At 44.1% G+C, this 18284-nt stretch overlaps 1 protein-coding gene across 1 annotated transcript in view; it reads left to right on the forward strand.

The window, feature by feature from the left end:
- LOC134467658 (trichohyalin-like) overlaps positions 1-18284 on the forward strand; it is a 35010-nt gene that overhangs the window by 8204 nt on the left and 8522 nt on the right. The window contains exons 7-12 of the mRNA XM_063221497.1: positions 5469-5642; positions 6137-6276; positions 7141-7233; positions 8502-8584; positions 16651-16891; positions 17495-17614. Coding sequence (XP_063077567.1) covers positions 5469-5642; positions 6137-6276; positions 7141-7233; positions 8502-8584; positions 16651-16891; positions 17495-17614 — 851 coding nt within the window. The remainder of the gene's footprint in view (positions 1-5468; positions 5643-6136; positions 6277-7140; positions 7234-8501; positions 8585-16650; positions 16892-17494; positions 17615-18284) is intronic.

Below are 18284 nucleotides of genomic sequence, written 5' to 3' on the forward strand. Positions count from 1 at the left end.
TAAATCTGATCCAATAAATCTAAGTACTGAAAACACTGAGAAGAAAATTATATGCACATTCATGAATTATTCTGGGAAATACTGCAAATAAGTGAAAACCAAAAAAGGTGTCCTTTAAGCTCAGAGGGTTGCAGGTCCAATTCCCACCCTCACCTCTCCCTATACGTCTTTCCATGGCTGAAGTGGCCTTGAGCAAGGCACCCTACCCCACATTGCTCCAGCCAGGGACTGTAACAATTACCTATATATAACTGTAAGTTGCTTTAGATGTAATGTAATGTAATGAACACTGATTTCATGCATTCTATCTATTGATGTATCTTTTACATTGTAATGGATGCAAATTATATAATTTGTGTCTATGGGTTGTAAATAATTTTGCCTGTTTGCTGCTAGACAAGGAGGGGTTTAACTGTCATCGCTGGTCAAATTTACTGTATGTGTTCTGTGTCATTACGTTGTTTTGAGACTAAGCTACTGTACACTCGCCTCCAAAAGAGTTGTCGCCTATCCATCTGTTTGGAATAACAGCTAATAACCTGACTTTCAATTAATCACTTGGCTTCAGAAGTCACTCATATGAAAGCTACAACCCTCCCGAATGAAAATGTATGTACAAAAATAAATGTCATGCACCAAAGAAAGATTGACCCTTTAATGAACACAGACAGGGCAGATTTTCACAAGACAAAAGTTTTGTCGCCTATCGAACATAATGTGAAAACTAGACTGCCTGTGCAGTCGCCTTCGACTGCTTAAGGTATATCCCCGAAACGCGACGCTTCCAGTCCCCCATCATTCCTACCACTCCCGTCCACCATTTCGTAAACGTATATGATACATACAGACGTGACATGACGTGCATAGGCTTAAAACCAAACGACTATTGTGAAAATGAAGCAAAAAATGGGGCAAATGGTAATACTGTTTTAATGGTTCAGTGGATATACCATATTAGGTACAGTGTAATAACCAGTGTAACAATATTTAATACAATGTAATTTTTTTTACTTACATCATGTGTTTGTGCGTAAGTGGTATTACATGGTATTGCATATTGTTACACTGGTATTACACTATATTACATGGTATTGCATACTGTTACACTCGTTATTACACTGTACCTGATATTGCATATTGTTACACTGGTATTACACTAGTATTACATGGTATTAAATATTGTTACATTGGTTATTACACTGTACCTAATATGGTAGATTCACTGAAATGGTGAACCATTAAAATAAGGTGTTAACATGCAAATCAATCCACCCAGTCAGAAGTTATGGGCCAAATGAAAATTCCGCCATTTTGAAAGTGCTGTCTTCCAAACTCGAATCAGTTCATGAACCTACCCTAGAGCATTCACACACAAAATCTGGGACAAATCCATCCACCCGGTCAGTAGTTATGGGCCAAACAATAATTCGGCCATCTTGAATTCAGCCATCTTGAAAGTGTTGACCTCCAAACTCGAATCAGTTCATGAACCTACCCTAGAGCATTCACACACCAAATCTGGGACAAATCCATCCACCCGGTCAGAAGTTATGGGCCAAACAAAAATTCGGCCATCTTGAATTCAGCCATCTTGAAAGTGTTGACCTCCCAACTCGAAGCAGTTCATGAACCTACCCTAGAGCATTCACACACCAAATCTGGGACAAATCCATCCACCCGGTCAGAAGTTATGGACCAAACAAAAATTCGGCCATCTTTAATTCAGCCATCTTGAAAGTGTTGACCTCCCAACTCGAAGCAGTTCATGAACCTACCCTAGAGCATTCACACACCAAATCTGGGACAAATCCATCCACCCGGTCAGAAGTTATGGACCAAACAAAAATTCGGCCATCTTGAATTCAGCCATCTTGAAAGTGTTGACCTCCAAACTCGAATCAGTTCATGAACCTGCCCTAGAGCATTCACCCAAAAAATCTGGGACAAATCCAAACATCCGTTCAAAAGTTATCGCGTTAACACGAAAGACCTTACGCGGCGGCGGCGCACGCAAAACCATTACATCCCCGACGCTCCGCGTTTCGGGGATATAATGAGCAGATAAGTCACTTCAAAACACTTCAAATACGCAGATCGGCTGTCATACTTAATCACTGATTCACTCACACCTCTCCAGAAAATCAACTTTGGCCTTAGGTGTATGTTTAGGGTCATTGTAATCATGGAAAGCAACACAATGAAAATCAATGGAGTTCAATGAGAGATGGTGACATATTTGCTATTCGTAGAGCAATACATTTTTAACTTCATGATGTAATCAATGATAAAAGCCCTCACACACCAGCAGCATGCATGCAGCTCCACATAAGAGCTGTATCCCTCCCATGTTTGACTTTAGGCACCATGTATTTTTTCCAAATTCTTCACCTTTAACACCAAAGAAGTCTCTCCCACTGTCCTGTCTCAAAAAAGCCAACCAAGAGTATGTCAGGGCTAATTCTTACAAAAATGAAGGCTAATGGGACTCATACTCTGAAGTCAAGATCCCAAGATCAACCATTTTAGGACTGATAGCATCAAAACTATATGGTGTTGGAGGTGAAGAATATGAAAAAAGAGAAATGGTGCATTAAGTGAAACATGGTACGGATACAGCTCTTATGAGGAGCTGCATGCATGCTGCAGGTGTTTTCAAAGTCCATCTTTTCAAGTCCATCAAAACCTGTGAAAGAAAACAGGGTTAAACAATTCCTGGTAAACTGATACTCTTTCTATTACTTTCTTAACATCTTCGATCTCATTTTCCAACATAACATTTTCAAACTTATTTTCTGAGATGAGTGTCCCCCCTGTAAAACAGGTACATTACACAGTCCCCCCAGGAAATCGCGATGTTGCGATCGCGTCGTTTTTCGCAACTTCAATGAATTCCCGCGAATTCTGCGCGAGAGCGCAACTTTAACCAATCACCGCGATTTCCCGCAACTTTGAACACTTTGAACCAATCCATGTTGCGCTGACTTCACTGACGTCGACAAACTTCCTTTCAAAAAGGATAATACAATAAAAACAATAAAAAAAGTAACCTAGCAATCAGTCCCAGCACTTTACTATGCATGTACAAAGTTGTCGGTGAGGGGGAAAAAACTAATAAATACGAATGTAAGAAACGCCATGTTCTCATTGCGCGTCTGCTCGCATGGTCACAGGAGGGAAAATGTATGACTACTAGTCTGGCATAACCAATAGGCCTACATTTTTAAAATGTGGTAGGCCTACATAAATATATAGCCTAATTAACACTTCATGACAGTCATCTACATTACGCCAAGTATAGGGCTCCTACAACAAGATGTGTTTTCTTTTTTCTAAAGCGGTCCACCTGCTGGACCACTTTGGTGTTTGACTTGTGCGCATAGCCTACCGAAGGCAACATTTCCCTCCGAATTGAGATGCGCAAATGTCTTGTCCACAACAAAGCAGTAATTTCCATCCTTCATTGTGAATGCTGCGTGCGTGCCTGGCCGATATAGTAATCTCTTTCGCGCAAATTGGGCTATGGCTGGATCAGGGTTCACGTTAGCCGGCTGTGGCCGGACATTGGCCGTTTGCATGCATGAATGACCGGCAAAATAAAATGTGGCCGGACAAAATGTCCAACAAAAATGACTGCAATCAGTCAGTAAATAATATTAGCTCATTTTAAATAGGCCTACTTAACGTTACAAAAGACCAGTAGGCCTAATATGAAACTGAACAAAACTGAAAATATTTGTGAATAGCCTATGTAAATGAACTTGTCATAAGCAGCACGCAATATTGCTTGCGCTCTCGTCCCCACCGTCGTTGTCCCCAATCACGTTATGCTTATAATCACTTGACTCACGCTGGCTGCTGTGCTGTCGAGGAACGATTCTGTTTTGTTGTGGGCTATTTTTTACCAATATATCAGAGAACACAACAAAGGGCATTGCATTTGCAAAACTTGAGAAGTGAAGCCTAACAGTTTGGGACTCAATGGCATGCGCAGCATTGCATCACTTTCACTTTTACCTCTGCTGAAAAATGGTGGTGGATCTCCAAGTAGGCTACAGCCTACAGAGGGTCAAGTTAAACATTCCAGAGAACGATGGACTCGCCAGAAGTCCCAGTGAAAGTGCATGCAGGGCTTTATAACTGTACTGTTTTCATCACCAGCCAAAAAGTGTAGCCCATATGAGCATCGTTGACAGCTGACCTCCGTTCTGCGGGCGACGTGGTGTTTTATAGATAACAATGTCGTCGTCTTTTATATTCACAAGAGCACCAAAATTAATATAATTTCTGAGCATTATTCAGCAAGCACCCTTCACAAACGGAAATCTGTGAACTCCATCCTCGTTACATTGAATGATGATCATCAGCCGGCTGACGGCGCGGGAGAACAAAAAAAAAAACCTAGGCTATGCCTTCTTTCGAAAGCGACCCCTCTCTCTGCTTTTATTTGTGTTGCTTTTGACAAGCTTGCAAATTAAACGCCGACACAGGCAGGCTATGTGTAGCAGACGACTCACATTAACCAGGATTTCAGTCAGTTCCTGTCGCGCAGCCTCTTCAACTGGGTGGACATGCCCAATTCCGCCCGCCTACTTATAGGCCTAGTTAATTATGTATCCACTTTTTTAAAGTCAGGAATGGATATCGACATGATACGAAGTTTGTATGCTTACAATTTGAAACGGTGATGACATTTAAAACAGAGTCAAACGGCCATAAACAGCATTGTAATGAAGGGTGTCGTAATGGCAGCATGAAAGAGATGGAACTTTTCACGACGACATTCTGGCTAAAAACTCGCCCTGGCAGCTTCCCTGCTTTGCCTAAGAACCAAAATTATAATATAAAAATGGAAATAATATAAAAACACCAGAGGACTGGAATGTGGCAGTGTCCTTTACTTTCAAGCGTGGGGAAGCACATTAAAAATCGCAACAAAAATCGCACCTTTCACTTCATGCCGCAAAAAAACAACACAGTAAGAAGCTCCGCAACTTTTATCGCGATTTTCTGGAAATCCTCGTGCACCATCTGGCAATTCCGACCGCGATTTTTTGAGAAAATGCCCGCGATTTCCTGGTGGGACTGATTAGAAAAACATTTTCAACCATAACCTTTTTGTTCAACATTTTCTTTTTTTTTCCTCCACCCACTTATAAATTCAGTCTAGTGGGCTGTATAATTGCTCTCCCCAACCTGGTTCTGGGGGTGGAAACCCCAGGAGAGGGAACAGGGGACCCCAAAGCAGGTGGAGTGTCACCCTGCTCTAGAGCCGGCAGTGGCTCCTGTTGCTGCTGTCCAGCCTCGTCTTGTGCTGGGGGCTGGAGTGGTATAAGATGCAGGCGGTTGCGTCTTACCACCCCATGTGGCGATTCCACAAGGTAGGATCTCGGCGAGGTGTGACTCTGGATCACAGTCCCTGGTGTTTTTGTGTCAGTCACTGGTGTTTTTGTGTCCTGACCTGGTGACAGGCTGCTGAGTGACTTTGCACGATGTCGCCTGTTGAAGTTTGCAGCATCTGATGTCCTCCTCTCCGTTTCTTTCTGGAACAGTGTGCTGCGGTCGGGCAGTGCAGGTTGCAGCTCAGACGGATGTGTTGGCACCGTGGTGCGGAGACGTCGACCCATGAGCAACTGGGCCGGGCTGTACCCATTCTGAAGAGGTGTGGCTCTGTATGCAAGCAGAGCCGTGTACGGATCAGTTGCCTTTTTCAGCAGACCCTTTACGGTCTGTACCGCTCGCTCAGCCTCGCCATTGCTTTGTGGGAATTTGGGGCTACTGGTAAGGTGTTGGAACCCATATGCAGTGGCGAAGGAAGCGAATGCCTGGCCGGAAAATTGCGGGCCGTTGTCAGACATGAGGACCTCAGGGATTCTGTGTCTGGCAAACATTGATTTTAGATGGTTAATCACATCATTGCATTTTGTGTGTGTCAGCAGGGCAATCTCAACGTACCTGGAGAGGTAATCAACGATGAGCAGGTAAGTTTTCCCCCCCAGTTCAAAGAGATCGGCCCCCAGCTTTTGCCATGGGCGCTCGGGGAACTCTGACGGCATGAGTGGCTCACTGTGATTGCGGCGCTCTGGCAGACACGTTCTGCATTTGAGCACCATCTCTGTGATGTGTTGTCCGAGCCCAGGCCACCACACAGTCTCACGGGCGCGTGCTTTGCACTTCACGACTCCTTGATGGCCCTCGTGCAGTCTGTTCAGCACGTCGTTCCGCATTGCTGCTGGAATGACGAGGCGAGTGTCTTTCAGCAACAGTCCCTCTTCTACTGTGAGTGTAGCCTGCTCGGGCCAGAAGTCTTTCAGGAGTGGTTCCTGCTTTGCGTGATCTGGCCATCCGTCTGCACACATTTTCATGACACGAGAGCACACACTGTCTGTCTCCAGCTGTGCTTTGAGTGTGTCCATGAACGTGGGACTGGCAGGTAGATTGTTGACAATGCAGTCCACGTAAATGTTTGTGCTCTCCATCAGTTCAGTGTCATTTGCGGTCATTTGTTTCTGCACAGGTGCACGTGACAACGTGTCGGCAGTCCAGAGTGCCTTTCCTGGAACGTGCACGATGTCATAGGAGTAGCGCATGAGCCGCATTCGAAAGCGCTGTATTCTTGGTGGCAACAGGTCGAGTGCTTGTGTGCCTAGCAAGGAAAGGAGCGGCTTGTGATCAGTCTCTAGGCAGAAGTGCTTTCCTAACAGGAAGTCCCGAAAGCGCTCACATGCCCAGGTTAGACCCAGGGCCTCCTTTTCGACTTGCTCGTAGCGTTGCTCAGTGGGGGAAAGTGAGCGGGATGCGTAAGCTACCGGCCTCCATTTGCTGTCCCATTTCTGGAGGAGCACGCCCCCCAGTCCATAAGATGAAGCATCTGCCGATACTTTGGTGTCCCTGCCCGTGTCATACATGGCCAGGACCGGCGGAGAGATTAGGGCTTCTTTTAGCACCCTGAAGGCCGCCGCCTGGTTGACACCCCACAGCCAACAGTTCTTCTTTGAGAGAAGATCGCGAAGAGCTTTGTCTTTCTCTGAGAGCTGGGGTATAAATTTCCCACCTGGTTTACCATCCCCAGGAAGCTCCTCAACTCGCTCACATTTGTAGGCTCTTTCATGTCCCGGATGGCCTCTGTCTTTTCTGGATCAGGGCTGATGCCTGACGTGGTGATGACGTGCCCGAGGAACGCCACCTCACTCCTGGAGAGCTCGCACTTGTCTGCATTCAAAGTCACCCCTGCTTGTTCGAGCTTTTTCAGCAGGGCATGGAGACGAGCGTTGTGCTGTTCCTGGTCTTTTCCCCACACCAGCAAGTCATTGATGTGGATAAAGTCTTCGCACAGTCCAGTAATCTTCCACTTAGCCTTGAACAGCAATTCTTGAATGCGAAAAGGCACATTTGTACCAAGGCAACATGTTTGCTCTACTATAGGATAAAATACAGTTCCAACACAGACCACCCCATCCAGTCCGTCGATCACGTCCGCCATGACACACTGGAAGTTTTCGGGCGCAGAGTTGATCCCAAACGGAAGGCACTGGAACTGGTACCGTCCAAAGGGCGTTATGAATGTTGTGTGTTTGGCTGACCCCTCAGCTAAAGGAATCTGCCAGAATCCCATGTTCGCGTCTAGTTTACTGAAGACTCTGGCTCCAGCTAGCATTCCTCGACTCTGGTCGACTGAAGGCAGGACATACTTCTCATGACACACGTACTGGTTCAAGCCTGTGAAGTCCACACACACGCATAGGTGCTGGCTGTTCTTCTTTGGGACGACGACCATGCCAGCGCACCACTCTGTAGGCTCCTCGACGCGCCTGATGACCCCCATCTCTTCCATCCGCTGGAGCTCCTCCTTCACCTTTCCGATCAGAGGCAGGGGAATTCTCCGTGGAGTCTTTAGGGAAAAGGGCACGGCGTCTGGCTTGAGCTCGACGTGGTATGGTCGTTGGATGTCGCCTAGGCCCTTGTACAGTTTTGGGTAAGTTGCCTTTAAAGAGTCCATGGTGACACTGTCGACTCGAATGAGTAGGCCCAGGGCAGTAATGGCCAGTAGCCTGAGCAAAGGTGTGCTCAGGTTTTTGACCACGTAGACCTTCTCCTCCGTTTGCTTGCCTTTGTAAACCAGCTGCATTTTTGCATAGCCAGCTACCTGTAGCTGAATCTTTCCTGGACCCAGCAAGGGTTTCTCTGGCTTGTGGAGGACAGGCATTTTTGCCCCCTGGAACAAGTCTCTCAGGTCACTGTCCGAAATGGCGGTTACATCTGCGCCGGTGTCAAGTTTGAATTTCAACACTTTCCCTTTAATCTGCACGTCAGCCGCCCACATGTTGTTTTTGCATGACACAGAGCCCAAGAAGAAACTTTTCTCCTCTTCTTCCTCAATGCACCCTACTACAGTCTTGCTTTTACAGACACGCTGGTAATGGCCTATTTTTCCGCAGCCCCGACATTTTGCATCGTTGGCGGGACACTCCGCTCTCGGGTGAGAAGGCCCCCCACACTTGTAGCACTGGGCGCCGTGCTGCTGCTGCATGCCATTGTCTCTGCCTGGCGTGTGTTGGCGGGAACGTGCGCCGCCGCTGCTTTTCGGGTGAGTATATTTTTGTCCTTTATTTACTAGTCTGTCTATGGAGCTACCCTCCATCTGCATCACGCTGCTAGCGTCACTCCTAAGTGTGCTCTGTTGCTTCTTTACTTCTTCGAACTGTCTTGCCATATCAATGGCTTTTTGCAATGTCAAATTTTCCTCCATCTGCAAGCGCTCAGAGGGTCACTTCTTGTAGTGGTGTCAACAATAATCGATTCGGCGATGCAGTGCAATGCGGGGCATGTGAGATCCAATTCAATGCGGCAAGTTCCAGAATCGATGCTGCAATTTTTTCAAGTTTCAATTACTTCCGTTGATATTTCGGGAGCAAATTAATGTTAAATTAAATAAAAGTACTTCAAAGCATTGAAAACTGCAAGACTGATACAGAAAACAGCCAATACATTGTTGCTCAGTATCTGACTACTTGTATTGCCTCATCATGACTGATGAAACATTTGCTTTGCTTTCAGTAGAAATGTAATGCATTGCAATGCATTGTAGAATTGGATCGAATCGAATAGAATAGAATCGAATCGAATCGCTACCTCCCGAATCGGAATCGAATCGAATCTTGAGGGCAGTGCCAATGCATACCACTACTTCTTAGCATCTGCACTTGTTGTTCTGTAGCCTATATTTCCTGTTAGTGATGTTGGCTATGATTGTGTCCTCGATTGTAAATCACTTTGGTTGAGAAGCATCTACCAAATGCAATGTAACGTAAAGATGCTGACAGGAAGTGAGTGGGAGAGAGAGATGGGGGAGGATCAGGGAATTAAACCGACCGTACTCGAACCGGGGTCCCCATGGGCATGTAAGCCCAAATGTGGGGGGCTTAGCGTGTTGCGCCACAGCGCCCCCCCCCCCCGGTAAAAGATAACACTTTGACAAGTCTGAAGTGTAGCTCCTTAATGAGCGCTGTACCTCCAGTGGCACACTGTAATAGCCATTGAACAGTTAAGTACTATTAGAACACTATGACATAACACAGGGCCTTAAATAACGCACTACGACTTGGTGGTTCTGGTAACAGCCCATTTATAACTTAACTGGATGAGAAAAACCTGTTTTACTATAACAGTTAAGACATAATGAAAGTCATACATATATGGGGTCAACAGGTCAGCATTATGTTTGTGAGAAGTGAAGAAGTGTGTGTGTGTGTGTGTGTGTGTGTGCGTCTGCGTATGCATGTGTGTGTGTGTGTGTGTATGCGTGTGTGTGTGTGTGTGTGTGTGTGTGTGTGTGTGTGTGTGTGTGTGTGTGTGTGTGTGTGTGTGTGTGTGTGTGTGTGTGTGTGTGTGTGTGTGTGCATGAATGTTCCATTGCGCAGGATGTCAGTTGACACGATTAACAGGTTATGTTAGCTGTCACCAGGGCTGCTGACAGCTTTGGCTGGGCCCAGGACAAAGTCATCTGAAAGGGCCCAATGCATGCAATGTAATGAGGACCCAATTCTGGGCCCTCTCTCTCCCTGGGCGTACCAAGAAGTAATACGTTGTGATGACATCACTGACAACAACATTATATTTGAATATCTCGCAAAAGCTCAATTATGAAGTCATTTTCTAATTTTCAAACAGGATGGTAAATGAACAATAGTCCCACAAAAATTGTTTTGGCTAGGTTGACAGCGGGGAAACGAGCAAAACGCAAGGTTGCATATTGGAACGCAAACCGTATGCACGGCTCTGCTTTAGCTGGGACTTGAACACCATCTTCTGGTTGCAGTGAGTACTTCAGGTGGATAATCCTCCAGTCCCACTGGACTCAAATTTCAGAGCATAAGCCTATCTATCAGTTTGTGTGGCGAACAGTCCATAACTGCAGGCAGAAATGGAAGTGCTACTGTGAAACGAAGTTTGTCACATTGGCATCCCCCTTTTAACAGATAAATGGTCTTTATATGAAAATAATGTGTATTAAAACAAATAACACTCTCGATGAAAAGGTGCAAAACAAAGATGAAAACTGTGAAAGAAAAATGTCTGCACACTTAAATCCTTCTTTCCTTCTTTACATGCCCATGGTTTTGGTCTTAGCTTGGCCGTTAAAAGGGGGAAAAAATGATTTAAGTGTGCAGACATACAGGTAGTGTACCATAAGGTAGTTGAAAAAGGTAGGTCTGCACACTGCCGATAAGCTCCAAAAATAAACTTTATTATTTAAAAAGCAACGTTTCAATCACGCTGGATCTTCATCAGGCCTGATGAAGATCCAGCGTGATCGAAACGTTGCTTTTTAAATAATAAAGTTTATTTTTGGAGCTGATCGGCAGTGTGCAGACCTACCTTTTTCAACTATCTGATTTTTTTGTCTGGCACCTGCAACAAGTGTTTTTGGATGTGCGCACCCTACCCAAAACTACTAGTGTACCATAAGGTACAATGTGATGTTCACAATTTCATACAGCCAGGTGCAATTTTTTTTATACCCAAGAGGTTACCAGAAACATCATAATTTTTATGGCACCCTATCACAACTTAAAAGGTAAACAGTGTTCCACAGAGAGCAAATGCTGGTGCAAGAAACGTAACAGCAGTCAATCCAATTCTCTGTGTGACCTCAGTCAGCAGAGCAGGTGTGGCATTGTTGGCTTTGCTGTTGAAATGGAGTACGTCCGCAACATTTGAGATTTCTTGAGATTGCAGGCAGGGCTGGATAGGGTAAAAAAAAAAAAACGGTTCGCCACGCATTGAGAGAGACATTTACCGTAATCCTGTGACAATGTTTGTAGTCATCTATTACGGGCTATTTTGACCACAACAGGCAAAATTAATATTTAAATCTGACTCAGCTGGGTCAGCTCTAGCGGCAGAACTGATACCATACATTGAGGGGAGGACCAGGCCAAAATCACTAGCAGTCCACTGGGCAAATGCCCTGTATGCCTTATGGCCAATCCAGCTATGATTGCAGGAGGTTACCCAGGTGCATATGCTACCTTATCTTGCCAGGAGCAGCCTCGCAACTCTCGAGGGCTGTTTGCGGCCCCCGATATAGTTTTAATGTTACGCAGCTTCACATGAAATATGTCATATTTTGTAAAGAAATTTTAGAAAATACATTTGCAATACAGCTAAGTTACATTCAGAGGACCTGGAGAAGGTGGGGTCTATTTGAAAGGTGGCTGCCTCCAATATAGTCCTGAAGTGCAGGGAAGAAAGTCCTGGTTTGTGTTCATAATATGGCCCTCGGAGGACTTTTACGGCCCTCGGATGAATTTGAAATGACCCCTCTCATGAAAAAGGTTCCCCACCCCTGCTTTAGAGTGTAGGAGGTCAACAGTAATGTGCACTGCCCTTGCATGTTTTCCTTCCACGGAGAGTCTCTCCATTCCTGGAATCACTTTTGGAATGTTGTGTATCCGGAACATTTCAGACGTCTGAAAGGACATTTCTGGCCATCCAATTTCAACATGCAGTTGTATTGCTCACGGCCTTAACTTGTCACGATCTGATGACACAGCATTCTTTTTGTTCAGCCCTTATACATATTTGGATAGTAAGAATCTAAGACGGTTTAAGGTTACCAAGATGTCTTTAGCTCCCTACCTTGTATTTTCCATCTACAGTTCCATAATTACATTCCTGGAACTGGAACATGACTCACTATGGTGACGAAGTAGTGATTCTGTTCCAGGTTCCATCTGAGGCTTTGTTGGGCAACTAACTCTTACAGCACTCTCCAAAAGCAATTGCGATAAGAAGCGCACATATTCTTTTCCGATCTTTTAACTAGCCCCTTACTTAATGCACGCCGTACCTTTATTTATAATGCCGTGTCTTAATGGGTTAAATTCATGTTTAGAATGACATGCCATATAGAACTCAACATTTCCTGACTCTTGCCATCTGTTACAGAGTTAGAGCTCAACATATTAATATGAAAGTTAATACTTAACACTAAAATAAAACGTAAGTATAATTGTAAAATTGGTAAAAAAAAATAAAAATAAAAATTAAATTGGCTGACATAATTATGTCCAAGATTACATTTTGGAGGCCTACACTTTCAACAACGGGTAGTCATGGGTAAGCAGCTAGGGCATCAGACTTGTAGCCCAAAGGTTTCCGATTCGACACCCGACCCGCCAGGTTGGTGGGGGGAGTAATTCACCAGTGCTCTCCCCCATGCTCCTCCATGACAGGTACCCTGAGCCCCGCCACACTGCTCCCTTTCGTGCGCCATCGGGGGCTGCCCCCTTGCACGGGTGAGGCATTAATACAACTTCATTGTGTGCAGTGAGCACTGTGTGTGGTGGAGGACTGTGTCACGATGACAATAGGAGTTGGAGTTTCCCAGGTGGGCTTTCGCTTTCAACATGGCGTATATCCTGAGGTATGGGGCATTTCATGGATACTGCTGGCAGGCGTGGGCAGCTGCATAAGATCAGTTTTAACAAGCAGATTGTTCCACAGCCTAAAGTAGGTCCATGAGGCTGAAAGCCTTATTTTTTACCTTTGGTTCAATTCAAATCAGTTAAGTATGTAGCTGCCAGAGAGACCATGTATTGATACACCACTATATGGGCTCATGTACAATAGCCTAGATCAGTGGTTTTCAAAGTGGGGGCTGGGAACCCCTGGGGGGGGGGGGGTACCCTAAGCGAAACAATATCTGGCCTACCTGTAGATAACATGAAAATTTGGTTTCTCTTCAGGTGACTTCAATCGTTAGAACAAATGTGTGGCATGTTGAAAAATTTGACTGCCCTCGCTGTGCCCTTTTACTGATGACAATCTTAGCCAGAGAGACGTAGGGGAACACTTGGCACGGGGCCAGCATCTAGGCTACTGGTGACAGCAAGTCACTGACATGTCACAGCATGCAATCACACTGTCAGATGTTTGTTTTTTAAGACCAATCAAACAATTATGCGTATGTAAACATGCCTCATTTGGGGTCTGTTGCTATGAGAGATGTATAAAGTAGGGTAGAAGCACTCTTAATGTAGAGTAGAGTAGTTTTATTAATCCTTATGGAAATTACGGTGTCTGACAGTTTAAATACACAAATACAAATACTGTATTACTATATTTTTGTAGGCCTATCTAATCTGGAACAGTGGAATAACTACTGAAAAACTATTGATTGACTGATCAATCAACTTCACAGTTCGTAAGTTTTAAGCTACAATAAATACTATTCATTGAACAAGTAATAATCTGTAAGTGGCAGATATTAGATCAGGTATGCAACTGGGATGACCATAAACTGGGGAATAATTGCAAGACAACCTAAAAAAAAATCTTGTGTTGTGTTGTCCTTACAGAGTCTTTGTGAATCAGTGCCATAGGAAGGACATGAAGGATGACTGTGAGAATGGAAAACTGAAAAAATAACAAGTCACTATTTTGACAGATTATTTTTTTCTAACGGCTCATGAATTGTGTACAGGATGATTCATGAGAGAAAACTTGTTGGGCAAGCATGTCCTGTAGCATTCCAGCCCATGTGGCCTTTAGTTACACCTTTGAAGTACTAGTGGTGCAGTATCACTTGTGATTATCTCGATGCACAAGGCACCAGCTCTTCTAGGAGGCATGCTGTGTTTCTTAGGTGCATCTTGTGTCGCGTGTCTGCTATAGGCACCTTCCTTCGGGTAAAAATAAATGAACTCTTCTCATTTAATGTGGAGGAATGTAGTCGTGTTACACGTTAAAAGGACTTCCAGAGGAAAACTTTTCGTTTGTTATAATTATTTGTTTAGCTGCAGCATGAGAGGATGGAGTCGCGTTCGAAAAGTGAGTACAACCTGTTTCTATTTTTCATTCTCGGTTCCACTTCAGGGAAAAACATGTATGGTTGTAATGATTAAAATGTAGATGTACAGTGGTGCTCATATGTTTACATACCCCAGCAGAATATACACTTTCTCGGCGATTTCTCACAAAGTATGAAGAATTGCACAAAACCTTTTTTTTCACTCATTGCTAGTGACTGGCTTAAGACATTTATTAGCAATCTTCTATGTTTACTCTTTCAAAAGCATGATCACAACCCAAACTACCCAAATGACCCTGTTCAAAAGTTCACATACCCTAGTTTGTGATGCTGAATATGCCCCTGTTTAACATCAGGGACCGCTCTAAAATTGTTTGTGGTAGTTGTGGATAAGGCTCTTAACTTTCTCAGATGACAAAACAGCACATTCGTCCTGGCAGAATGGTTCTTTCCTATACTATCTTTGGGTGTCTTGCTGGAACGTCACATTTGAGGTTTCCCCTGAGTGGCTCAATGATGTTGAGATCAGGAGAGTGAGATGGTCGCTCAAAAACTTCATTTTATTCTTTCTGAAGCTAATGATGGGTTGATTTGGCTTTCTGTGTCGAACTATTCTCATGTTGCCATGTCCAAACAGTGGACCATGTGCAGTTTCAAGGCTGATGAGTGTTGAGTTTCCTCCAGTATTTCTCACAGGGCAATGTATTCATCATTCTGTGAGCATGGACCAAAAGTATAGTGCATTTGTAACTCAAATGTCCCCATGACATCAGTGGTCCATGACCATGTTTCACAGAAGGGATGGTGTAACTTTCATCATAGGCTCCGTTGACGGTTCTCCAAATGGCACTGTTAATAGTGGCTGAAAAAAGTTCCATATTGATCTAATTTTCCAAATGATTTGAGTCACAGGCATTCTGATGCTTCTCACCATCCTATTTGGTGCATCATATGTGAAATAACATGCTTGCATTTTTGTAGTAATGGCTTTCTCCTGGCAACCCCCAACAGCTCATCTTTCCTCAAGTGCCTCTTTACTGTACAGTTTAAAACATTTTTTCTTGTTGTCCTATATTTCAACTGAAGTTATTTTTTGGTTGTCCTATGCCTCCTGAACAATTTCCCTTGCAATGATGGATGAAATTGTATTTGATCTACTTGCCCAATGGCTTGATTACAACCAAACCCCTCATATTGCACTTCTGAATTGAAAGTCCAACAGTGCCAACATGAGAATATTTCTACACAGAAAGCCAAATCAACCCGTCATTAGCTTCAGAAAGAATAAAATGAAGTTTTTGAGTGACCATCTCACTCTCCTGATCTCAACATCATTGAGCCACTCATGGGAAACCTCAAATGTGAGGTTCCAGCAAGACACCCAAAGATAGTATAGGAAAGAACCATTCTGCCAGGACGAATGTGCTGTTTTGTCATCGGAGAAAGTTAAGAGCCTTATCCACAACTACCACAAACAATTTAGAGCGGTCCCTGATATTAAACAGGGCCATATTCAGCATCAGACACTAGGGTATGTAAACTTTTGAACAGGGTCATTTGGGTAGTTTGGGTTGTGATCATGCTTTTGAAAGAGTACAAACAGAAGATTGCTAATAAATGTCTTAAGCCAGTTNTGTGCAATTCTTCATATTTTGTGAGAAATCGCCAAGAACGCGTATATTCTGCTGGGGTATGTAAACATATGAGCACCACTGTATTAACTTTAGTTAGTTGTCAAATGGATAACATAAATGGACACATCAGAAATCACTTCATCTTAATCACAAGTAATCTGACAACACACTGTGACATAAGGTTATGTTGCCACACCAACACCGTTTAAAATGATAAACTAAGAAGAATGAACACCCAAGTAAAAAGACGCATCAAAAAGCATTTAGGCTATACGTAGGCCTATCTGACAGCATGCTTATGCTGCCACATTAACACCGTTTTCAATGAAAAACTAAGTCAATCTGGAGACTCAGAATAAAAAAACCCATGTGTAGTAACAGGAGCGTGTCTTCCAGAGCCAGTGGTCCCACATCAATAAGACTTTTAACATCAATTTTTAGGCCCATTGGTCCCACAGCCCATTGGTCCCACAGCATATACCTGCTGCTCCATGTTCCAACATTTCTAAGAATTCATTAAAATTGAGGTTCCAAAGGCACGTTCTCTTAATTTACTGGGAAATGTAGGAACATGGAGTTGTAGAGCATAGATGACCTATATTTGAATAATTTCTTAAAAATGGGGGAACATGGAGCAGCAGGAATAGGCTGTGGGACCATTGGGCTGTAGGAATATAGAGCTGACCCCGTGTGCTACTGTACATCATTGGCCCATTGACAGACCACTTCAAACTGGTGGTCCCCAGTCCTGCTGAACTCCACGTCTACCCAGGCGAAGATGTCACTCTCCCGTGTCGCCTGTCCGTCCAGACCAGCGCAACTCCAATGGAGGTCAGGTGGCTGAAAAGGACAGACTGTGTCTACCTGTTCAAGGACGGGCAGGGGACGGAGGGGAAGAACTACGGGGGCCGGGTGGGCATCTTGCCTGGGGACCTGCAGACGGGAGGTGTGTCACTTTTTTACTTTATTGATTGTAGTGATTTCATGTACAGTAACCTACTTTCAATACAATTCAAAATAATGTCTTCATTTACTTATAGGCTACTTGATATCTATCAAGCTTACAATCAACATCCACACACTTAACATGGGTCACTATTACAATGGATCTACCACATTAGGTACAGTGTAATAACCAGTGTAACAATATTTAATACCATGTAAATTAATACCAGTGTAACACCATGTACCAATTTTGTACTTACATAGGGTTAGGGTTGGTACATGGTATTCCACTGGTATTACATGCAATATTGTTACACTGGTTATTACACTGCACCTAATGTGGTAGATCCACTGTAATATTCAACAATTAAAGTAAAGTGTTGCCTGGCCCTGCCGTGGCTAACCGGTAGGGTACTCATCTACCATGCAGTCGACTCGGGTTCGATTCCCGGCCCGGGTCATTTGCCACCCCCTCCCCATCTCTCTCCCCATTCACTTCCTGTCCATCTCTCAAACTGTAATGTTATCAATAAAGTCGTAAAAGACCAACAAAAATATTGTTGAAAATAGATAAATAAATAAAGTGTTACCACCTTTTTTCCAGGTGTGTCACTGAGGTTGAGTCGGATCATGCACTCGGACAGTGGGCTGTACAGGTGTCAGGTCACTCACAGAGGCCACAAAGCTGAGGAGACACTGTGGCTGTACGTCAAAAAAATCCAAGGCAAGTAAGAAATGACAAACGTTTGTTTTCGTGATTGTATGCAGGGACGCCGACAAGGGGGAGTCAGGACAAAGGGGTAAGTTTTCCCAGGCCCTGGAAGATAAGGGGCCCAGATTTGGGTCCACTTTACATTGAATGTATTGGGTGGGGGGCCCTTTCAGATGACTTTGTCCTGGGCCCAGTCAAAGCTGGCCGTGGCCCTGTTTGTAAGTGGGTGAAACTGCTGTGGTTGTGTACAGAAAACACTACATCAAAGCACCAAGTATCAGCACTGCCTAATGAAGATGACGTACCTGTAAACAGGAATACAGACTTGACTGACTTGACTCATCAGGCAGACTCCTGGTGCCATGGCAAATGCTAAAAATATAGCTATGATCAGGGGCGTCAGGTGACCTAATGTTATACAGACCAGGGCACAGTAGGACACCGAGACATAATGCCTGCGCGCGAAGTGCGCGAGCTAAAAAAAAGCAGTTATTTCTTTTTAAAAGCTTGTAAGTTAATTATATTATTACAAGTAGTGCATATGCACTATTTTGTGCGCATTCTGTAGATTACTCTGTATGCTAAACTTGAGCTAAATTCCAAGGTAGCAAGGTTGTTGTTTTTTGTGAAACTCATATCGGGGCACAGCATATCAATACCTAACCCAGGCACGTGCCCCTGT

Source organism: Engraulis encrasicolus, chromosome 17, assembly GCF_034702125.1.
Source record: "Engraulis encrasicolus isolate BLACKSEA-1 chromosome 17, IST_EnEncr_1.0, whole genome shotgun sequence".
Classification (NCBI taxonomy): Eukaryota; Metazoa; Chordata; class Actinopteri; order Clupeiformes; family Engraulidae; genus Engraulis; species Engraulis encrasicolus.